Source organism: Camelus dromedarius, chromosome 1 (genome assembly GCF_036321535.1).
Source record: "Camelus dromedarius isolate mCamDro1 chromosome 1, mCamDro1.pat, whole genome shotgun sequence".
In the NCBI taxonomy this organism is placed as follows: Eukaryota; Metazoa; Chordata; class Mammalia; order Artiodactyla; family Camelidae; genus Camelus; species Camelus dromedarius.
Window position 1 is genome coordinate 114,572,601 of NC_087436.1, and position 24,957 is coordinate 114,597,557.

Genomic DNA, 24,957 nt, shown 5'->3' on the forward strand with positions numbered 1-24,957 from the left:
TTTTGAATGGAATATATTTTTGCCTGCTTAATATTAATCTTAAAATATCAATTTCTTCATTTAAAAGATAAATATTAGTCATTCTATAGAATCATTTTTATGTAACATCTTTAATACAGAGAAAAATTAGACACATTTCTTGAGGGGACAATAAAGAAATGAAATTCTATAAACAGGCTTTCCTCTCCTTAATTAGTACTTACTGGCTGAGGACACAAACTACTCAGAAATGTTTAACATCAGAAGTGCAACTTCTCTGAAATTTATATTGAACTGGTATATGTGGACATAATGAGATTCAGATCTTTAATCACGTTGTTTTAGTTTTCTCTGTTGATAAATCTCAAATTCTAATTGCTAGTAAGGAGAAGGAGCTTGACAATCAGGGTATTTAAAGAGATTTAGCTGATTAGTCTGTTGCTGCCACTGATAGCTGGTTGGCAAGTGAAATTTACCTGGTGGAGTGCTAAGTCCCTCTTCCCGTTGTAACTGATTAGAACTGCTCAAAGTTGCTTGTTGAATTAATACAAGTATAAATATTAAGATTACTTAATAAGATTTGGTAGTGATTTTATGTTTATATATCTAAAACAAAGACATTAACATTGATATTCTGTGCATCAATTTTTTAGACCTCCTTAGCTACGTGTTTTGCTCAAGAAACTTTTGAGAAACAGTACAAACAAACTATAGGACTGGATTTCTTTTTGAGAAGGATAACATTGCCAGGTAAGAGACTAAAATGTCTTAACAGAAAATTGTACATATCTGACAATAAGAGACATAAACAGTAATGTGTAAAATAAATATTGCGGCAGTTTCTGTGTGAAAATATATGTAGTTAGTAAATCTATGTTACGGAGGTTAACTTTCTTCAGCATCTGCCATGAAGACATACTGTCCCTGGGAGTGAGGAAAAAGTTTACATACTCCCCTCTCCCCCACTGTTTTTGACCACTATACATTTTTTGAGGAAAAACAATAGTTGCTTATAAAATTCTAAAGTTAAAAAAAAACTCAAATGCCATGCAGTTATCATCAGATATTGTATAAACTAAATGTGAAAAGACTGGAAAGGATTATTTTTTTAAATATTATTTTGATTAGCCTCTGCTTCAGTTTTTTGTTTGAGAGAAAGCTGGAACAGAAGTATAATGTAGCTATGGAACTTCTGTGCTCTAATATGTGAATGCTGTTTTATGCAAGGCAGCATGAAATTGCTGGCATTTAATAGACCACTAAAATTTAGGGTCCCCAGGCACTCATAAAAATACAGTTTGAGCATTCAAGATGTTTCAGTTCACCATGCAAAGAAACTATTTAGATGCCAGTTGCAGCACATTTTGTGGGAAATACAGGGAAATAATAACAAAAAAAGAGTGGTTTCTGTTTTAAGTTAGTTTCTGAACAATTGGGGCTTTAGAATGCTCTGTCCATTTACATGTGATGCTTAAATTATATGTTTAAAGTATTTTATTAAAAGTATTAAAAGCAGTTTATCTTGATTGGCTTAATAAACCAGCCCATCTCTCTCCTCTCTGAGGAAGTATATTTGAATAAAAACGGTTGCAAGTGTAGTATCAGATTCATATATTGGAATGTTAGTGATATAGTGGGAAGGGGTTTTTAAAAAATTCTAGTATTTTTGAAAGATGTTGATCTCTCAAATACCCCATCTATCAGACAACTCTGAAAGTTTTGGAGCAGCTAATGAAGACTCTTGGTATTTGAAGTTACTCTGCATATCTCATTAGTAATATACTCTTATATTTTGTTGTGATTGGTACTTGGCTTCCAGGGAAAAATAAAATAGAAGATATAGCTTGAGAAAAGAATTTCAATTTTCCATTACTAAGTTATTGTTCAGAAAGAGGTTTAATGAGGCAGATATGTGTATTTTGTTTTATTTGTATTTCTTTTAATGTATTCAAAAGTGAAAATCTCATTTTTATTATTCTTACTCTTATGGGTAGTTTAATGCTGCTTTCAGAATATTTACAGCAGTCACTAGGAGAAGTACAAAGCATAATATACATACTGAAAACTTATTTTTGCAGCAGTGTTGTTAGGGATGCCAGTTGTACACAGAGAACCTCAGTATGTGCTTAATTATAGACTATTTTGTATTGAGACTAATTGGCAAAAGCACTAACTTTCTGTGTCATTAATATTGTTTAACTTTTCTCATTTTTCAGCTCAAAGACTTAAATACAGGAGTAAGCACCTAGTCAAACATTAGAAACATTTTAAGACTGGTTTTGGACATTTTATATATCTGAAAAGTATGATAATTTCTTGTCTTTTGCACAATACTACCAATTTTTAAATTTTGATGACTTTGTAAAAAATATTTATTTTTGAAATCCAAATTTATAATATTTTAGAGTTAGAAAGTACTTACATTAAAAAATGACACTGGGAAATGTAGACTCTTAATGAATATACATTTTAATTTTCCTGACTAAGTTTTTATTTTTATGGGCAGAGTTCCAGAAGAAAATTTCCTTTTTTAAGAAGGCAGTTGGTCTTATTCTACTTAATGGACTCAAAATTGTGGTAGAAATTTCAGTAGGAAAAAATTGTTTTAGTGTAATTTGATTTTATATCAGTAGGTACCTTAAAAAATGAGGTTAATAAACTAAAAGGTTTATTATATACCTTTTATATACCTTAACCTTAATTTTAACTCATTGTGTCAAACGATTAATATTTGTATCATTTGCTAAAACATTCTAGGCAGCATTATTGAATTCATGATATAGCAGCACACGAGGGGAATCTAATACTTATTAGTATTCTAGCAAGTCTTCAGTCCATTCAGCTTGTTAGAGGTGTAATTCCTCCTGTCCATCTATTGACATTCTCTTCATGCAAGTTTTCAAGGTCGTTACTTTGCAAATACGCATCCATTTTCGTGTATTTCACGATCTGGTATGCTGTGTAGTCTGGATGCAACCACTGTGCAGATTTTACTGCTTGAAATAGTGTATCTGTTAGTCAGAGATTCTGCTGATAGAGCTTCTTAAGAGCCTTAGTCAAAATACTTTCAGGAAGCTTGTGGGTACAGTCCAGTAAACAGCGTTCTACTGTGAAAAGGATTTCTAAGTCTTTAGTACAAGAAGTGGGCAGACTTGTGTTTTTAGTTCCATCTTGACTATGCAGCACTTTAAGTAAGGTTAACCAAGGCACCAAGTGTACTTTTACAAGGTCACTGTTGAATCCTCTTGGTGGCTTTGATTTATACCAAAAGCAACTTACCTGTATTTTGTCACCTCATTTATTTATTTTTTTTCCCCAGTTAAATGTCACTTCTTACAGAGGAGCAGGAATTTTCTAGCATTTTGCATTTGGGATTAGGTTGCTGACAATTTCCTACTTAAATTTCTTTATTAGTTACAAATTTATATTAGGTGGATTCTCGATTTTTTAAGAATTTACAATATTGGTTGAAAATTCTTAGAGCTTTATAGGCATGTCATTTTGAAAATATGCTAGAAGACTTCATTTTTGCTTGCAAGAACTAGAAGGAATATTGATTTGAATTGTATATTATTTTGTTTTCCCAAATACAGAATCCCCATTTATTTTTATTTTTATGTGTTAATAAGCCTAAAGTTCAAATGTGGAAGTTGAAATATATTTTGAGATACATAAAATAACTATGATGTTAATATCATTTGTTGAAGCTGTAGTGATAGAAAAAGTTTGGGCTTTTTTGGAGGTAGCATTGTAAATCAGTGGGTTACTAGTAATGCATAGCTATTTTTATCTGAGGCACTAGAATATATATATTAAAGAAAAAGAAGCCAAGAGCAGCAAACAGTGTTTATATGGAAAGGTATAGATTTTTAAAAATACCCTCTACATATAAATATAAACTTCTCAGGTGGGAGATAGTTGAATAAATGATTTGAGTCTTGAAGTGATGTAGTCAGAATTTGAAAACATGTAATGAAGATCATGTTCCTAAAGTTATAGGTAGGATAGGATCTAAATATCAGAACTTAAAGGAAAAAAGCTTCGTATTTCTTGATATGAAGTTAAGTGGTAAGGTTTTTGGCCTTGAAGAAAATGGAATTAAATGCCTTTTATTTAGTGTTGCCTAAAATCTTACTCTAAAAAGGGTAATATCGTTAAGTACTGTTTTTTCAAGTAAGCAGAGAGTTTAGTGAGTAGAATGAATAGAATACTGCCTGTTTATCTAGGGGCTTCTGAAATTATTTAACATACTTGTAGCAATGACTAGTCCTTTTTCACCTATTTAATTTGAGACAGCATTGTAGGAGAATGAATTTTGAATATTGAAAAATTTAGATTTTTAAGAAATTGGGTTTACACAGTTGTTGGATAAGTCTTAGTCTGTGACATTTTGGTTTTTGTATTCATAGAGCTTTAAGAACATTTCGGTCATTACTCTGCGAGTGTTGAAAGTGTGGGTATGTCGGAATGATGCCGGGTGATAAACTTCAGTAGCTCTCATTAATGCTAATGGAAGTTCCTCATGTAAATCCTCTGCACGTTGGCAGATGGAACAGACCTACATCCGAGTAATGGAAAGATTGTAATACAAACCCAACAAAACTTAGAGTTAAGGGTAAAACTTGGCTGGTTAATCCAGTAAGTATCATACTTTCTTTTCAGTTGCAAAGGTGAATGGTGTAACTAACATTCTCCAATTTTAGTGTTTTACATTGGTATGAAAATTCATGTCTATATAATCCTTTTTTTGTTTGTTTTTGAAGTGAGAACAGTTTTTTAGTGTCTAAGTTTTTGAGTTTTCCTGATTTGCATGTTTTTCAGAGAGACGTTTTTGGTGTGGGAACTTGTTTTGAAGGTACTAATTGTCTACCTTTGGAGAAAACTGCATAATTTTATTAGGAGAAATAGTTTGAAATGTTAAACTACAAAGCATATTGAACTTGGTCTTTAAAGTTTGTGGTTTTGTCACTAATTGCATTGATAATAGAGAATAACTTGTCTCATAAATTTTTTATCAAGTAAATATTTTGCAAAATGGACAAAAGAATTTTAAAGATTGCCTCTTAGTGTTTTAGAATGCTTTTATAGGGAAGAGATTTGTTACACTATTTTATGAGGGCTTTGAAGCACACATTAAAACTTGTTTCAGTGGAATGCTTTGAACAGGTTTAAATGCATCATAATATTTAGTGATGTACTGGGTATGTATCCTACATCAGTTCTGAAGAGGGCTATCAAATATGTTTATATTTTATGGGTTAAATTTGAAAACATGTAATTTTAAAATTATGTTTGCTACTCTATATAGTGGGTAACATTCAAATTTAAAAATTCATTTGAGTTGAAACTATGGGACCATCTTTGTAGTCTGTTATTAACCTATGAGTTTTAGAACCTATAGAGTTTAGACCTTAGAGCCAAAATTCATTATGTGCAAAAAGGTAGGTTAGTATATAAAGTTCGCTTTTTAGTTTTAAATTGCTCCTTACTCCACATACAAGTACTTTATTGTTCTATTCTCTGTTTAGGAAAAATGTTTTTTAACATTTAAGAAGTTTGTGAATTAAAGCTTTCTTTATTTTCTTTTGTTTTGAAGGTGATTATAAATGTAGTCTCATGGAAATGGGGTAAAGTGTAAACTAAATTCCCCACTATGGTCTCTTTTGACAACAGTATCTCACAGTTCCAAATAGTTGACCATGTGAACGTGCACAATAAAAGGCAAATTAGGTTCAGAGTGTATTATTGTGATTTAATGTTCTGTGAAACTGTATTTGATTGTTGTATGTTCCTTAACTTTTTTTGTATTCTTATTTTTATATTCACTTTTTTATACTCTAGGAAACTTGAATGTTACCCTTCAAGTCTGGGACATAGGAGGACAGACAATAGGAGGAAAGATGTTGGATAAATATATCTATGGAGCACAGGTATGAAATGAATTCTGTGGTTATTCCAGTACTGTGAACACCCTCCTCACAAACAGAAGCAGTTGCACATAGACACACATACACAGACACACACACACACACACACACGCGCGCGCGCTCTTTCTACCTTGATTTTTGTCTGATATGTAGAGAGACTAATTTTAGATTTGTGCAGATCTTTTCCTTTTCCTCCTCCCCCAAAATCACGTTTGGAATGACTTAGGTCAGGGGACTGGGTGACTCTACGAGCCTTCATATGCTACTTATATTACTGATATTATTGTCAGCAGTTGAATACATGCAGTGACAAATGATATTTTGATTTTTATTAACTGATTTGGTTGTATCGACTACTTACAGAATATGTAAAGTGAATGAAAATACAGTATGGGAAAATTTTATTTTAAGTTGTAAGGACAAAAAGCATATTTATGTCTATATGTTTTTGTACTATGAATTAGTCTATTAAATATTTATAGTTCTTCAGATTTAATAGATATATCAATGTATTAGAAAACTAAATATGGCTAATTATATATGAAGCACATATAATATTTTAACATGATAGTCACGTGTGGTGTCTCTTCAGAAGAAAAATCTATGTGTAAGAAAAACCACTTGAATAATTTTATAACAAAAATTCTTTGGCAACATGAGCTTATATAGACATAATTTATAAGGTTTAAAATAAAATTATACAAGTAGAAAACATACATGATAGTAATTAACATACTTAAAAATTAATTAATTGACATACTGTTTATTTTTGCTTTTTCTTCCACTTTTAATTAGTATGTTATCTTTCACATCATCATGAGGTATTGGGGGGATAATATTCCTAACCCTCATTTAGTTCTTTATTGGAATTTGATGTTTTAAGTGGAGGATCGTAACTTGGTTATGTGGAACAATGTTACTCATAAGAAGTGAGTCTAGAAGATGAAGACAGAGAATAGTGAGCACTCTTCTATATGAAGTTTGATGCTTAACAAATACCACTGCTCTAATTTTGCATGGAAAATGGATTTTGACTTATTTTCTAAAATATTAAGAGAAGGATGAAGCTTACATGGTTCTTAATCATGTATAAAGGCCTTTGTGTTTTCTTATTTTGCATTATTGATACATAGATTTGGCTCCTAGAATCCTTCTTTGCTTTGTCTTCTACATTGTTCTTTGTCTTCTGGAAAATCTTTCTGCTCATTTAACATTTTCACTTGTGACATATGACTTGATATTTTATGCCTGTTCATTTTTCTCTTAAAAGAAATATCTCAGATTTTTGTGGCTAGCTTTTTCATTGTTGTTTGTTTCTGTTTTATAAACTGATTATGTTTAAAGTAGATATTAAACTAAAGTAAAATTGCTGGACAGAGACTTGTGGGAAGCTACAGTCCTTGTTTCATTCACCTAGTTGGTAAAATGGGATTTGAAGATAGCAATGTCTGTCCTCTTTGCTCCATTAAAATCTATCTTCATGGACACCTATTGGATTTTTAAAAAATGAAGACTAGATCAGTCAAGCTTCTAACTGATATTTGACTCTGAATGTCAAATAGAATAGTTTTTTATGGTTTATAAATATATCAAGAGTTAGTGGCGAACAGGAAGATTTTTATACATCTCAGAGTAAATAATACTATGACATTCAATTAATAAATTTTTTTCACTTAAAATTAGAGGAACTAAATGCTTATGGATTGGCCTCTATTTTACTTCAAATCATATAAAATTTTATTATTTGACTTATATAAATTTAAAGTTTATTAGTACTACAAAATTATGATATAAAATTAATGTTGATATGAAATTCACATAATTTAAAATTAACCATTTTTAAAGTATATAATCAGTGGCATTTAGTACATTCACAGTGTTGTGTGACCAAGTCCTTCAAATCAATTTTTTGCAGTGTATGTTTTATGTTAGTACATATCTGCTTAAAGTCAGCAGATGTTAATGGGCAAATTTGTAGAAATTTAGAAAATTTCCATTTTTTTTGAGGATACTTGAGTTTAGTAAAATGTCTCTATTCTTTTCTAATGTATTTCATATCTTGGGAGAAAGAGGATGTCACATAAGATTTCTGTTTTGAAGGTACATGTTTTTTTTCTCATTTGACAGTGCCTTACATTGTTTATACTTAACAATCTCTGTAAAGCATATACGCAGTTTTATTAAAAAAAACAGTGTAGTAAAGTATTTCTAGGAAATTCATGAACATTTTCATGAGATCGTCCCAGGAAAGTAGGAATTCTAAGAAGGTAAAATGAGATGTCATACATTAATGATAATATAATTAAATTTTTTCTGCTTTCTAAAGATTCTAAATTAAATAATATATAAAATACAATACAGTACATTTACGAGTAGTTTCTTTTGTTAAACTCTATGTAAATTTTTTAAGCAGGCCAGAGAAGCTCTGTCTAAAGTTCACTGCCATAAACTGGGGAAACGTTACTTTTAAAAAAACAGTGCTTTCATAAGCACTTTAATAGCATTTAATAACTTTATGTAATTATATAATTACTCTTCAAAGTGGATCTACACTGTTTTTAGAGTTGTTGTGGATGCTGTATATTGCCTATCTCATGAATATTTTGGATTTTTGTGCACATGCTACAGGATAGAAGTCTTTCAGAAATGTTTTGACAAGCTATTTTGAAGACATTAGTATAATGTATTATTTAGGATTTTAATTTAGGTTCTCTAACTTATATAATGTGTATAGAAAGAATTATATGTATCTGGGCTATTAAGCTATAGATCTCTTTTTTAAAGCACTTCTTATTGTGTAGAAAGAAACCTATTTGTAGGCTTGAAATTAAGTCAAATAAAACTGATTATTTTACCTTCTTCACTTTTTTTTTCTGCCAGTAGCATTAAATTTTAGTGATAGTGTATTGAATAGTGTTGATTAAAACAAAATTGAATTGACACCCAAGAAAGAGTTAATGAGGTATTTTGTCAAGAACTAGTTCTAAGAATTGAAGTATGTCCCAGTTAAATTCCCAGATTTTAAATTAACTTAAAATTTTCTAGGAGTCTTCAGAAAGATGTTATAGGCTATTTTTCATAGCGGTTACGAGCAAACACACAGTACATAGTGTTTAGTGCCCTGTAACCTGTGGCTAACAGAGGCTAATAACAAACCTCAGAGAAGGACTGGATGTTTCATTTTTGTAGCTCTTTCCGTCCTGGAATCTAAGTGGTTTGCAAACACTGCCCTACTGAGCATAAACTCAATGAAGTGTAGTCATTTGTGAGGTAGAACATAACTACTGTTTTGTGCCAGTGTCCCACACACATGAGCCACCCTGTTAACCAGCGACAAAAGGATATGGTGCCTGTGTGACAACTGGGGAGAGAGCACGTCTCAAAGTTGCACTCCTTGAGACTGTCTGCTGTCTTTTACTATGAATTTTTTGGTTGGATGTTTGCCAACTTATAACTGTGTTTACAGACCTCTCGCGTTAGTTTTCCTTCTTACAGGTTGTACTTACACAGCAAAGTATATGTTATTATGATTATTATATAGTCTTTATGATTTAATTCATTTCTGTATGTAATTAAAAACTAAAGTAGATTATTGTGCAAATCAGGGGAAAATACCTGCATTTTGGAAATAGAGAACCTTTCATTTTGGGGGAAGGTTAAATTCTGTGTACTGTATCTGTTAAATTTTAGAACTAAATTTGTGAAATACCTTATGTTATGGTTGTGTTGCCACAGTGTTTGTTCCTTCAAGACTGCTATCAGTTATTCCTTTGAAAATGGTATCCATTTGATTTACTGACTCATGCTTATTAGATATGGTGATAAGTGAAATAGATGAAAATAAAGTACTATATAATATTATGTAAAATTTATTGAAAGTCTTGAGGTTTATAAGGAGAAGAGGTACCATCTTAGAATTACAGGAGGAAAAAGTGAAATTAAGGCATAGAAAATGGAGGCAACTTTTAATGAAGAATTTGAGGATATAGAAGGATTTATTAAACTTGAAGTCTGATTTCCACAAGTCATGGCAAAAAGATTTGGGAAGAAGAGAAGCAGTTGGAGAATAAATTAGGAAGAGGAAGCATAGGGCAGTTTGGGGATGAAGACATAGAAGGATAAATGGTGGATAGATTGGTGATAAAGAGGATATCAGCAACATGAGACATGGTGCTGGGTTTAGATGGCCACCAGACTGCCAAGAGACAGTTATTTCTAGCAGTTTCCAGTAGATTCTTCTCAGACTTCAGTTGTTGCCAACATGTGTTGCATTTCTGAGGGAGTTACGCTTTCTGATAGTTTTCTGGAAGGAGTCAAGAGGTCTGGATTGACTGATGTGGTGAGAGACTCAGGGCTTTGAGGGTGCTTATATTATAGTCTCCCAAAGAGGTGAGTACTTAGAGGTCTGGCATTGGTGTGCTGGTGGGTAGAGGCCCTGGGAGTCGGTGGCTGCTTGTATGAGTTGGTAGTTTGTGTGTGTTTCAAAGAATTGATTCATTTCATCTGTGTTATCAAATTTTTGGCTGTAGAGTTGTTCATATTATTCCTTTACTATCCTTTTAATGTCTGTGGAATAATGACCCGTTATTAATTTGTGCCTACTCTTTCTCTCTCTCTCTCTCTCTGTCTGACTCTTGTCTGTCTTTGACTGTCTCGATCTCTCTCCCTGTCTCTTGTCTCTCTCTCTCTTTTTTTGGTTAACCTGGCTAGAAGTTTACCAGCTTTTGGTTTTGTTAATTTTCTCTATTGTTTTCCTCTTTTCAGTTTCGTTGATCTCTGCTCTAATTCGTTTTTCTTCTGCTTGCACTAAGTTTAAATTGCTCTTCTTCCTCAGTTTCCTAAAGCAGAAGCTTAGATTAATGATACTTCTTCTCTTCTGATATATTTGTTCAATGCTTCACATTTTTCTTTAACACTGTTTTTGCTGTATCTTCAAGTTTTGATAGATTGTATTTTTATTTGCTTAAGATATTTTAAACTTCTCTTGAGACTTCTTTTTTGATCATGTCTTATTTACAATTATGTTGTTTAATCTCCAAATATTTAGAGTTTTTCCAACTGTCTATTATTGATTTCTGGTTTAATCCCATTGTAATCTAAGAATATGCTTGATGTGATTTCTATTCTTATAAATTTGTTAATATATTTTTATGGCCCAGAATGTAGTCTGTCATAGTGAATGTTTTGTACTAGCTTGAGAAGAGTGTAAATATTCATATTGTTGGATGGAGTGTTTTATAAATGTCAGTTAGGTGAAGCTGATTGTTAGTGCTGGTCAGGTCAGCTTAGGGATTTTCTGCTTGCTTGATGTATCAATGAAAAAGTTGTTGAAATCTCCAACTGTACTAGTGGATCTGTGGATTTTGAATTCCTTACAGTTCTATCAATTTTAGCACCGTGTATTTTGATACTCTGTTGTTAAGTGTGTGTACACAAAGGATTGTTATGTCTTCTTAGAGAATTAACCCTTTTATCATTATGCCAATCTTTATAGCTCATGATTTTCCCTTATTCTGAACTCTTCTTTGTCTGAAATATGGCTACTGCAGCTTTCTTTTCATTAGTGTTAGCATGATATTTCTATATCCCTTGATGTTGACCCATGTCTTTATATTTAAAAGGTGTTACCTGTAGGCAACATATAGTTGAGTCTTGGTTTTTCATCCATTCTGACAATGTCTTTTAATTGGTGTATTTAGACCATTCACATTAAAAGTGATTATTGATATAGTTGGGTTCCTATCTTTCATGTTTGTTTTCTATTCCTTGTGCTTCCCCCGCACCCTCAGCCCCTTTCTCTTTCCCATGGTTTTATTTGAGCATTTTATCTCTTCTCTTAGCCTGTGAATTATACTTAAACATTTTAAGCAATTGCTCTAGAGTTTTCAATATACATTTTAAACTAATCTAAGTTGACCTTCATATGATGCTGTATTGCTTCCTGTATAGTTCATAAAATATTTAATGGAAGAATGTTCTCAGTTCATTCCTCCTGCCCCTGATGGCATCACTGTCATTTATTTCACGTATCTTTATGCTATAATCACTCAATACATTGTTACTGTTATGAAATAATTATATTTTAGATTAATTAAGAATAAGAAAAATGATTTTATTTTATCTTTACTGGTTCCTTCTCTGATATACTTCCTTCCTTTACATAGAACTGAGTTTCTGACCTCTATCATTTCCTTCTCCTTAAAGAATCTCTTTTAACATTTCTTCTCGGGCAGGTCTTCTAGCTATGAATTTCCTCAGTTTTTATTTATCTGAGAAAGTCTTTATTTCTCCCTTATTTATGAAAGATAATTTTACATATAGAATTTTAGATTGGCCCTTTTCTTCCTTTCAACACTTTAAATATTTCACTCCATTATTTTCTTAATTGCATGGTTTCTGATGAGAAATTATCTATAATTCTTAACCCTTGTTCCTCTATAGATAGGGTATTCCTTCCCTCCTTTTGGCTTCCACCCCTTGCCTTTTCTCCAGATTTTCTCTTTGTGTTTTGTTTTATGCAGTCTAAATTCTAAATATATGATGTTCCTAAGTGTAGATGTTTTGGTATTTATCCTACTTGATACTCTCTGAGATTCTTGGGTCTGTGGTTTGGTGTCTTAATTTTGTCAGTTTCTTGGCTGTTATTACTTCAAATATTTCTTAAGTTCCATACTCTCATCTCCTTCTGGTATTCCAGTTCCATGTATGATACACCATTCAGAATTGTCCCATAATTCTTTGATGTTTTGTTTTCTTTTTTCTTTTTTCTCTTTGCATTTCAGTTTTGGAAGTTTGCATTGTCTTATCTTTAAGCTCAGTGATTCTTTTCTGGGTTGTATCCAGTCTACTGATGAGCCTATCAATGACGTTCTTTATTTCTGTTATAGTATATTTTTGATGTCTAGTATTTCCTTTTTTTTATTCTTTGAAGTTTCCATCTCTTTGTGTATGTTACCCACCTGCTCTTTTATGTTGTCTACCTTTTCTATTGGAGTCATTAAAATATTAATCACAGTTATTTTAAATGCCTGGTCTGATCATTCTAAAATCAGTCTCATATTTGAATGTGGCTCTAATGCTTATTTTTTGTTGAAAACTAGACACGATGTATCAAGCAATATGAAGTCAAATAAATAGGTCTTTAGTGTGAAGTGTTATGTTAATTTGACCAGGAGTTGGTTTATGTTTAATGTTTGTTGAAGCTTTAGGCGTTAGAGACATCAGGTTCCTCTAGTGTCCTTTTTTTTTCCCCTCCCTTGTGTTTTTTGACCATCACAGAGAGCTCTTCCTTAGTTGAAGTTTGTGTCTTGCAGCTCTTTCACATGTAATCTACTGCCTTATTGATGTGTGGTGGAGCATGGAGGAGGAGAAACCGTCTATACTCTTAGGATTAAGTCATAGCCTTTTAGTGCATATGTGTCCCTGGGCTGTGACCTTCACGGATATTTCTTGGCTTTTCCGACTTAAGTGAGACAGGATGGCTAGAAGGGGCTGGAGTTTGGAACTGCCCTTCTCCCGTGTGATAGAAGACTCTAACTAGGCTTTTTTCTTGGGGAATATGCCTTTTTGATGAATAATGCTTGGGTGTATTTTACAGTAGTTACTTTCTCCCTCCCCGTGCCAGAGCTGTGAGGGGATTTTTTTCTTGACTCTTTACCATGAGGATCTTGTGGGGTTCCTAGAGGTAAAACCCACGAAAGTATGTCCAAAGGCCCTCTCCCCCAGGAGTTTCTCACTCTCAAACTAGACCACACTCAGCCTCCAGCAGTTCATCAAAATTACCATTTAAATATTTCTACTGTTTACTGACTCTAGTGGCTTTTGTTCCAAGTAAGCAGATTTTGGCTATGACTCTGAATTTGCCTGTCTCTTCAGATTTCAGGGTAGCAATTTGCCATTCAGACTTAATTCTCTGTTGTGTCCAAGAAAAGTGATTGATTTTCAGTTTATCCAACTTTTTTCTTACTTATAAGGACAGATGTGATGACTTCTAAGCTCTTTACATGAAACCAAAAGTCCTAGTACTTCTTTTGTGTTTTAAGGTCTTTGGTTTTCTCATTTTCCCTTCTCAGATTTTCACCACATTGATGTAGGTCAAAACTGGTACAAAATTGTCATGTTAGGAGCAAAGATAAAATCATAATTTTTACATTAGATGGTACTGAGAAAGGGATATATAAACTGATAGATGTTCGGGTTGGTAGATAGATTTATGAAAAGATGTTATCCTTCTTTCTTATGAGTCTTGGACAACTTATAAGTGTCACTGACTTAAGAGTATTGGGACACGTTGGTTTAGATCAGAAATTGGCCAACTTTTCCTTAAAGAGTCAAATAGAAAATATTTTAGATTTTGCAAGTCAGACTGTCTCTGCTTCAGCTATCATAGTGCAAAAGCAGTCATTAATAATACTTAAGCAAGTAACTATGACTATATTTCAACAAAGGTTTATTTATAAATACAAGCTATGAGCTGGATTTGACCTAGGGGCCATAGTTTACCAACTCCTGGTCTAGATCAGTTGTATTTAATTTTTATCGTATAGCTCTCGTCTAGTACTGATTATCAAGAGATGCTGGCTATGTTTTATTTGCATATATTTTATTACATTCAGGTATTAACCCATGTTGTGTTGATGGATATTTTAATATGTTGTTAGAAGAGTTCTAAAAACTTTAAGCTTTAAGAGGCACCATCAAGGCTCAATTTATGAGAGTAAAAACTACCTCAAAGTTACCTTGAAATGTAATTCATATTCATTCAGAATAATTTAAAAAGTTCCCAGCAATTGTGTAGGATGTTAGTTTTAAAATAAGTCTATTTTTATTACTTCACTTAATCACTTAGGCATGACAGGTATTATAATGGTGGATGACAGAGGCATTGCCCAAGATCAGTGATCTGACTTCCAGAGCAGTGTTCTTTTAACATAATATATTGTATCACTCATGTCAACTGGAGGTTGAGTCAATAGATTAAATACTAGCTTTGTTCAGAGGCCAATTCTGGTGTGTTATTCTAAATGAGAAAAGTGGGATTATGCTCATTATCTCAAATAATTCTGTACTGAGCATTATTACAAAGCATTTAGGAAGACACACAGAAATACATGTATAAGTTACTGAAATAAATCAGACAAGCGATTTTACATAAAATTATAGAATAATTAAACTGAAAGGGATCTTAGAGACTGTTTAACTCAATGATCTAATTCTACAGGCAAACAACCTGAGATCCAGAGAGGCTAAGTGACTTAGGGACCAGTCTTATTTAATAATAAAAGACCATGCAATATATGTAAATTAAACCATCATGCTGTATGTCTTAAACTTGTCCGGTGATGTATGTCACTTATTTCTCAATAAAACTGGAGGGAAAAAAAAAGCATAGTGCTGGAAGGTCATAACGGTAGTAGGCTAGAGCCAGACTAGAAGAGTCAATTGTGAAATTCTGATGAATTTTTGTGAGCTGGTTGTTGAATACATTCATGAATAAAAATTACATGTAAACTCAAATTATATTAAAAACAAAGATTTATATAATCAAAATGTATCACTTACTAATTATTTTACTATATATTTCTGTTATCTGTGCTCTTGGTATAAATAGTGGTATACTCCACAACTCAGTTCAGTAAAGTGACATTAATAGCTTGAAAATGGCCACAGACGAGTATTTGCATTACAGAAACTGACAAATGTTACAGATAACACTCTCTTCCCTACCCCTGACATGCTCGAGCTGGTTGATTAATATTTACCTGCATGTGATCAGCCATGACTTCTGTGTTATATACTTGTCTGTTTATGTGCCTGGCTTTGCTGCAAGACTGTGAGTTCCTTGAGGTTGGAATGTATATCCTTAGTACCCAGCACAATGCTTGGCGTATAGTTGACAGACAAATGTTTGTAGAATGAATGAGTGGGCTTTATATTCATGCAGTCCTTGATTCAAATCCTGGCTCTGTGTTACTTTGTGTTTGACCTCTGTGTATTAGTAAAATGAGGATAATAATACCAGTCTTGCATGATTGTTGTGAAGATTAATACATGTCTGGTACATAGTAGGTGTAAAAAAGTAGTCAGCATTTATGATTATAACTCAAGAAGGAGACTAAATGCTATTAGGATCCAGGCATACTATATGCAGAGCTTTGTATTAAGCATTTAACCACAAATTGGATGAGAATCAAGAATGTGGCACTGTTATTTGTGTATGTGTACATACTTCTCCTTCCCACACAAAATAATGGGATATATTAAAAGGAATATGATATATAAGAGGCAGGAAGCAATTCCTCTGTTACATTTGGCTTTGTTCAGGCTCTTATTACAGTATCATGTCCAGTTCTACATTGCTCATTTTAAAGAGGATGTCAAAAAACTGTACGTAGCATGCCCTGGGAAGAACCAACAATTATGATTAAAGGGATAGAAAATAGGTCCTTTGAGGCAAGTTTAAGGAATTGAGTTTGTTTATTCTGGAGAGGAGCTGGTGAAGGAGTTACTCAGCTATCTTCAAGTGCATGAAGGGTTAGTATAAGGAGGACACTCTCACGTTGTTCTCCAGATGCACAGAGGACCAAAAGAGGAAGTCGACTTACTTCATTTAAAGAAAATTGTGTTAAACACTGAAATTGACTATCAAGGGATGTCATGGAATCTCCATTTTTGAAAATATTTAAAAAGAGAGCAGCAGCAGCAGATGGTTATTTATTGAGAAGTTTAAATGTTTGACCTCATGAAAGTGGCAGGCAGACTTGTGGACCTTGCAGTTTTTTTCCACCTTTGTGATATGATTTTCTTACATTTATTGTAACTTACCAAACATATCCCTGATATTTCATTGGGAAGCCACTTACAAAAAGATAAAATTATTCTTTAGCTTGCATTGTATTTTAATTGCTGGATTTATCTTAAATGAAAATATTTAGTGTTATCTGTCTGCTGACAACTAAATTGAAGTCAGATACAAACAGTCCATGTTTGTATTTTTATACTCTGCTGGACTGCTAGACTACTAGTAGTATCTACTGCTTAAGCATATTCGGTTTTAATATTTTTTTCAACTGTTGTGTTACAAATATTCCGTAACTCTTTTGTGACAGGGAATCCTCTTGGTATATGATATTACAAATTATCAAAGCTTTGAGAATTTAGAAGATTGGTATTCTGTCGTGAAGAAAGTGAGTGAGGAGTCAGAAACTCAGCCACTGGTTGCCTTGGTGGGCAATAAAAGTAAGTTATTAATGTTTATCTATAGTAAAGTTTATTTGCCTATCCTATAGTTTTTATTCCTAAAAAAATTTGGTGATTGGAAACATAAATAGATACCACTTTCCTGAAGTGACCAAGTTGCTTGAGGAGAAAATTCCTAAAGATGTGCGCAGTCTTTTCAATAACAGTTTTGATGCTTGATCTGTCGTAACTCCTCTGCTGCTTTGGCCAGTTCCTCGTTAAGGTAAGTTCTGTTCTGACTGTGTGTTTTGGCTTCCTGTGGTCTAAGGAAGCAGTGTGGACTATTAAGAACAGCAACACAGCTGCAGATTTTATGATACTGCACTGCAGCTTCAGCTCTGCCCCAGAGATTTTGAGAGATACATTTCATTAAATACCCTATTCTAGGGAAGAAAGAAAGCAGTGTCTGCATGGAATTTTGTGTGCATTTTTCCTTGCTCTCATCTCATAAGCTTCCCTTTCTAAATTTTTGAGGTTTGTTCTTAAAGATTTTTTTTTTTTTTTGAAAAAAAGTGTATTGGGGGAGGAGTGGTGCTTGGTAAAAATGATGGATAAGTAATTTTTGAGATCTGTCTCTTGGGCTATATGATATACAGCACATAAAAATTATAAGACTGAATTCAGTACAGGATTCTTATTTGGTTCATAGTTCTACAATGCAGTTACCCTGGAATAGGAGACCTTAATAAGGGTTTTCAAATATATAAAATGTTATGATATGACCTAATATTCTACAACTTATTTGAGGTCAGAAAAAGAGAAAATGAATTAAATTGTACCATGGAGAATTCAGGTCAGGAACTGTTTCCTGGCTATAAACATTGTTAAATCAATACCAAGTATACTACCAAGAGAATTATCTTCTCCAAAAGTCTTTAAAAATATAGTGCATTTTTTGTCTGTAATTGTTTAGGAAATAGTACTTCCTGAAGGACTAAACCGCGATTTCTTCATGATGTGGTTTTGCACATTTAGATGAACATTTAATAAATCCAAGCCTTACTTTAAAACCATTACAAAGCAGGTGTGAATATCATTTCTCTGAAGAGTAAAAATATGAGTTTTATAATACTTTCTAGAAAACAGTATTACACATATCACAAAATAGATGGCTTGGGTACAAGATACACTTTTTTTTAAGCTTTAGTTAAATTTTGCTCATCTCTTTCATGGATCTAATTGAGTGAATCAGAAGCTTTTCAATTCATTGAAATCCCCCTTTACAAATCATAAGTTTTGATGAGTTTAGGTTCTATTTTCTGAGTGCAGCTTTTCATTTTAGGAGATCATTTCTTAGTCATTTGTCATGTCACCAAAGCATTGGCTTATATTATAGTTAAATTTGTGCTTTACTGGAGATTTCCCATCACCTTTTGGGAAATTATAGAATAGAGGAGTAATGGGGGTTGGGATTTGTTTTCATTTTTTTTAGGATATAATCTCACCACCATCTGGAGTACTTGTGCATGATTATGTACATTATGTTGTGTGTTTGTGATGTCCTGTGAGGCATCCACCATTGGTCCCTGTCTAAGACAGGTTGTCAGACTAGATGGGCTATTGGGCTATACTGGTGATGCCATCTTAGGTTTTAAAAACATACACTTATATAAGTTATATGAATTTATGCAAAAAATGAATATAGTGTTATGTTTGAGACTTACTGGCGTTAAAGTCAAGAGAATTTTTTTGCTTTTGGCTTAGCGCTAACCCCTTTCTCATGTTTATAATACTCTCTTTCAGAATGAGATCATATAACAGAGTTTGCAGTGACACAGAATGTTATATATATAAAATTAAGTGATTATAGATAAACATTTTCCTGGATATTATTTACCATAATGTCAGTGACCCAATTCCATATAATCGATACAGTCATGTAGTGAATGGTCTTACAATGTGTTTCCAACTTGATGTTGCATTAGTATAGTAGTATGCATTCATTTTCTTTTTGAGGGATATAATTATATTAAAAGGCAAAGACTTTACATACTGGTTAAAGGCAAAGCATAAAAAACATTATGGAAAGACATTTGAAATTAGATTATTATGATCATTATCTATACAGAGTCATCTTTTGCCTAAATGTGCTTTTAAAAATTCATCATTGTGTATTATTCTTTGCAAGTTAAATAGAAAGCATATGTTGAAAAGAAGTATGTGTAGGCTGTGAAAATATTGGCAGCTTTTAGCCAAAGTTTAGCAAAAGGATGAGATAGAAAGTTTCTATACAAAGAGTGTGTGTGTGTGAATTTGTTACATAGTATGAGCTTATAATTAGTAAGTTATAAAATCATTTGCTTTTTATTAAAATATAATAAACTCTCAGAAATTGGGCTGAGTCTTAGATAAAGATGAATTATGGGTTTATTTTTATAAAAATTATATTTTATTACAGCTAAATACAGAGATCAACTAGAGAAGGTTAATGATATAGCCAGCAGAGGAGGGTACTTGCTTTAATGAAATAGAATTGGTAATTAGTAAGTTAATTATTTCAGCATTAATACTTAAAAACATGTAATACATTTGACCCTTGAACAACACAGGAGTTAGGGGCATGTTTCTTTCCCGCAGTGAAAAATCCGTGTGTAACTTATAGTCAGTCCTTGTAAACACAGTTCCTCTTTATCCACGGTTCTGTAGCCGTGGATTGGATCAACTTTGGGTCATGTAGTGCTGCAGTGTTACTATTGAAAAAAACCATCGTGTAGGTGGACCTGCGCAGTTCAAACCCATGTTGTTCAAGGGTCAGCAGTGCCTAAATTAATTTAGTTACTTTTATACTCTATTCTAAAGGCTATAAAGTGCTAGTTCGTGTTCTTAGTTGGTAGTATTTAAGGTTTTAAATGAAGCATTGAGTTGTGGTTAACATCATTGGGCCTTAACTTTAGACAGACTTTGCTTACAAGCCTGAGCAGTGTGGTATCTAACAAGTTACTTTATGTCTTTAAGCCTCAATTTCTTCATTTGAAAATAAGAATAATAGTTTCTGTCTGATTAAGTTGGTTTAAAGATTAAATGAACTATTACATGCAAAATACTTGGTATGTGGTCTTATATACCATAAGTGCTCAATAAACTATTAGTTATTATTAATCACAATAGCCTTTTAAAAGCACTGACTATAACTTCAATTTAAAAGATCACAAATTACAAATTAGTAGAGCTGAACTAGTTATTTTACAAAAGTAGCCTGAAGGAAATTGTTCCTAGAGAATTCCTTTGTCCCGGTCTTACACCTTGTTTTTTTTTTCCCCATGATAGTTCTCATACCATGGGTAGGGCAATTCATTCAGCAAACATTCTTGAGTGCCAACTATGTATATTCAGCTAGCCATTGTCAATCTGTGCAAAGGTTGAACCAAAGAGAGTGCTTAAGGAGTAATTGAGACCTGCTAACCTAAGTCTTAATTTTATTCTTTTTCTCTACCATCTTCAAGTTTTCTAAAATCTTAACTTTCTTTTGCTTTGTCTGGTTGTTGGGATTAATAAATACATTTATGTTCAAATCTCCATGGAAGGCCCTACTTTTCCCTGGTGAGGTTAAAAAAAAAAATTCCTGGTAGGTAACTTTCAAGATGAGAAAGAGAGTAGGTCATCTACTTATTCTGTGTTTTAGGGAAGTTCTGTTGAAGTTTGATGAAATCTGTAGCCCACGTGCAGTATGATGTCTGACAGGCGATGGATCCAGCAACATAAGCATCTGGAAACAGTTATGTTACCACCTAAGGGAACGCCTGCAGTTCAGGGAGCCAGATCCATCCTGCCTAGTAACTGGCTTCCTGGCCTTGAAGGTCTTGCTCCCCCAGCAGTGGGCCCCTCTCACTTGATCAGAGCCTGTGGATTTTCACTCTGTGTCCACTTACTATGGGCTTATTACGGGGTGGACCTGACCATGGCCTAACACACTGTCATCATCTCTCATGTGAACTATGGCACTAGCTTCCTAACTGCTCCTCCTGCTCCTAGCTTTGCTCTCCTACAATCCAGTTCCCAGATGGCAAATCATATTGGATGGCTTTTATTCTTAAAATCCTGTAGTGCTTTCTCATTATATTTAGAGTGAAATCCAAACTCCTTATCCAAGTTTATCAAGCACTAGGTGATCTGGCTCCTCCCTACCTCTCAGACCTCATGTTCTACTAAATGCTCTCTTGTCCATAATATATGTAAGGCACATTTGTCTTTTTTTCTATTCCTAAAACATTCCAAGTTAATTTGGAATTTAGGGTTTCTTCTGCTCAAAATGCTTTTCCTTCCAGTCTTACTCGGCTGGCTCCATTTTGTCATTTGGGCAATGTCATCTTCTCAGAGTTGGGGTCCTTGACCACTCAAATCTACATGAGTCATCGAGTCCCTTTCTGTCAGGATGTTCTGTTTCAGTTATCTGCATAGTCTCATTGTCGTCTGATACCGTTTTTTGTTATATATCTTTCCCTACTAAAATCTAAGCTCTGTGAAAGCTAAGGACCTCATCGCTTAGAACAGTGCCTGAAAGAATGAATACTGAATGAATGAATAAAAGCCTTTCATGAAGACTGTTGAAATTAGAAGTGTTTATGGCCTGGGATGTGTTATTCAGGGAAAATGGTTTTCTTAATGAGGAAAAATACATATGTAGATACAGGATGGCCTTTGGGCCCAACTGGCCTACTGAATTCCACTCTGGTGAATAGCGTCAGAGTTTCTTAGGAAACACATCAAAGTTATTTTATGCTGAATCATGTCTGAGGTTAAATGTCACAAATTTTATGTCATGATTTTAGGTTAAATAAATCTAAAAAAATTAAGAATTTTGCTTCATTTTCTTAACTTGTGACTTTTATATGTAGAAACCTATACTTTCAACTTTTTGTTTACAAATTTTTAATTTCTCTGTTTAATTTAAAAAATCATAATCTTTAGTCAAATATAATTTTAATTTTTCTTTCAGTGTTTCGCAGAAGGTTCAAATTAAAATGAAGTGAACATTCAGGAATATTAATTTTTTTAAAGGTTAATTTTATATTCAACCCGTGTTTTATAACCACATGGCATTTTAATTTGTCATTGTGTTATTTTCTATCTTTAAGCTGTTATGTTTTCCTACTATCTGATCCATCACCTAGTTTCTTCCCTGACTGGCTAACATTCTCAGTTGGATAGATTGTAAACAGAAATTAACAGGGTTGCATAGGAGCTGCCCCCTTCCTGATTTATAGCTTCTAAGTTAGTGGAGGGGTGGTGGTTATCAGTAACTTGTATTGAGAGTAGGAATTATCACGCTCCAGTGTAGAGTGTATGGATGAATGATTTCTACTCTTAAAGATATTAAACAGATCCTTTCCCAAATAAAGACTAATAACTCAGATTTTTAAACAATCTTCATGACAGATGAGGGCATAGAGAAGAGTGCATCAACACTAATTAACAATGTTGAGTGTATATTCTTTTTAACAGTGATTGATTGTTCTTGGAGTACTATCTCTGCCCAGGAAGTGATGTTTTACACTGTGAGGTTCAAAGGTTACATTTTAATGTACCCTGTTAGTTGTGTTCCCTGAACTCAGAGGAAATGTATTAGTAAAACAAGTAAATTTTAAGTTGAAAATTTTACTGATGCTCTCAGTAAAATTATCACAAGCCTTTTAAAGACTATTCTTTATTCTTAGTAATAGAGGAGTATGAGATGCTTATATGTCCAGCTCTGAGAACTTCATGGAAATTTACATGAAAATACTTCCCTATACTGTGCCTCTTTTAAGTCTTCAAAAATTCTTATTTCATCTGGAGAGTGGAAATGTGAAATGTAGGTAACATTTACTTTGATTCCTATTTGGAAGGATTCATATCGACTTCTATAAAATTTATCATCTACAATATTATAACAAAGTGAACGAGTGAATCATAATACCAATTTGCTTAAGAGAGTTTACAATTTATAAAGCATAAACAAAAACTTAAGGATTTGAAAAGTTCATTCTGTTTATACATTCTAAATTAAAATATTCCACCCTTTACCCATTTGTTTTAATACTTTAGTTCTTTTTGTTCTGGAAATAGTAAACCAGAATATCAGATCCAAGTGTCTTTTTCAGATTGACCTAATATTTCTGTTTCTGTTGCTTCATTTTCCTCTTTTTTTCCCCTCCCTTTGCATGTAAATTTGCCAAACAGAGCTGTGATTATTTCCTCACTGGTGGATGCTGATAGCGTCTTACTCTGATACTGACAGCATCAGTACTCCTTATACTTGGAGAGTATTTTAATATACACACTTAAAGCTCTTCTTGTATGTGGTACTTCACACACCTACTATACTTTAAGAATATCTTGATAGTATTTCAAGTTTAATTGGCTGAGTATTTTCCTCAAATTAAATGCATAAGCTTGCATTCAGACTGGTGTTGTGACTGACATTGGGGAAGAAAATGTCAAATGAGTGCTTTTTTCATAATACTAATCAAAAACTATTTTTCACCTGACGGTTGTTGCAGTGGTGTTATTATGTCATTACAGGGTTACTTTTTTGGGATGACCCACTTCAAACCGTTTTGACAGTATACAGTTTACTTAGCTTGAGAAGTATTATGGCTTTTGTGGTTTTGTTTTGTTTGTTTTGGGGGAATTGTGTAAGCATTTCAGTCATAGCAGTCTGTTTATATGATTTCAGTCTATCTTTTTATTGTCTTGATAGAGAAGGTTTATTAAACGATAAAGCATAATCCACCTTTTGTTTCTTTTATGATGAATCTGTGATTTTAAATTTTAGAAGAAATTAATTGTTCAGTATTAATATTAAATAAAATGCTAAATAAAATAACACGGCTATCAGGTTTTTCTGTGTGTGGAAAGATTTGAAATTTTCATTAATGTAATTTAAGCCCCTTTAATAGTTTATTTTAATTTCTATTTGCAGTGATTGTGGAATAAATCCAATATTAGATTAAAAGAACACTATGAGAACACTATAGTGGAGATCGGAAAACTTTGTCCTGCTACTGTCATTTTATCTAGCTACATTACCTCAGCAATTTATTTAATCATTTGAGATGATCCTCATGTAAAATGAGAGGACTGTATGGGCAATCATAAGCACCTTCTATTCCTAAAATATGATGACCCAAACTATGTTCAGTTATAGGTCTGCTTAATTGAACATATTTATTGCCATACAATTTTAAGAGAGTTTTTAATTTTAGCTTTATGTGTAATTAAAATTCTGTCTAATCTTCGGAGATGGTTTCTTAGGCTCATTTTATCATTCATTTGTTAGATTATTTAGAATCCATTTTCTATGTGCAAGGGTTCTCTTTTCTTCACGTCCTTGCCAAAATTTATTTGTAGACTTTTTTGATAATGGCCATTCTGACCGGTGATAGCTCATTGTGGTTTTGATTTGCGTTTCCTTGATGATTAGCAGTGTTGAACATCTTTTCATGTGTTGTCTTCAGAAAAATGTCTATTCAGGTCTTCTGCCCATTTTTAAATCAGGTCTTTGCTTTTTTGATATTGAGTGGTGAGTGGTATGAGCTGATTATATATTTTGGATATTAATCCTTTTATTGGTCTTATCATTTGTAAATATCTTGCATTCAGTGGGATTTTTTTGGTTTTGTCTGTGGTTTCCTTTGCTGTGCAAAAACTTTTAAGTTTAATTAGGTACCATTTGTTTATTTTTGCTTTTATTTCCTTTGGTGTAGTAGACAAACCCCCCAAAATATTTTTGTGATTTATGTCAAAAAGTGTTCTGCCTATGTTTTCTTCTAGGAGTTTTATGGTTTCAGATCTTACATTTAGGTCTTTAATCTATTTTGAGTTTGTCTTTGTG

General features: G+C 33.0%; 1 protein-coding gene across 3 annotated transcripts in view; it reads left to right on the plus strand.

The window, feature by feature from the left end:
* RAB28 (RAB28, member RAS oncogene family) overlaps window positions 1-24,957 on the plus strand; it is an 82,349-nt gene that overhangs the window by 4,239 nt on the left and 53,153 nt on the right. For all 3 annotated transcript variants that reach the window (XM_031437273.2, XM_010975350.3, XM_031437281.2), the window contains exons 2-4: window positions 633-729; window positions 5,821-5,909; window positions 17,015-17,144. In XM_031437273.2, the coding sequence (XP_031293133.1) occupies window positions 633-729; window positions 5,821-5,909; window positions 17,015-17,144 (316 nt within the window). The remainder of the gene's footprint in view (window positions 1-632; window positions 730-5,820; window positions 5,910-17,014; window positions 17,145-24,957) is intronic.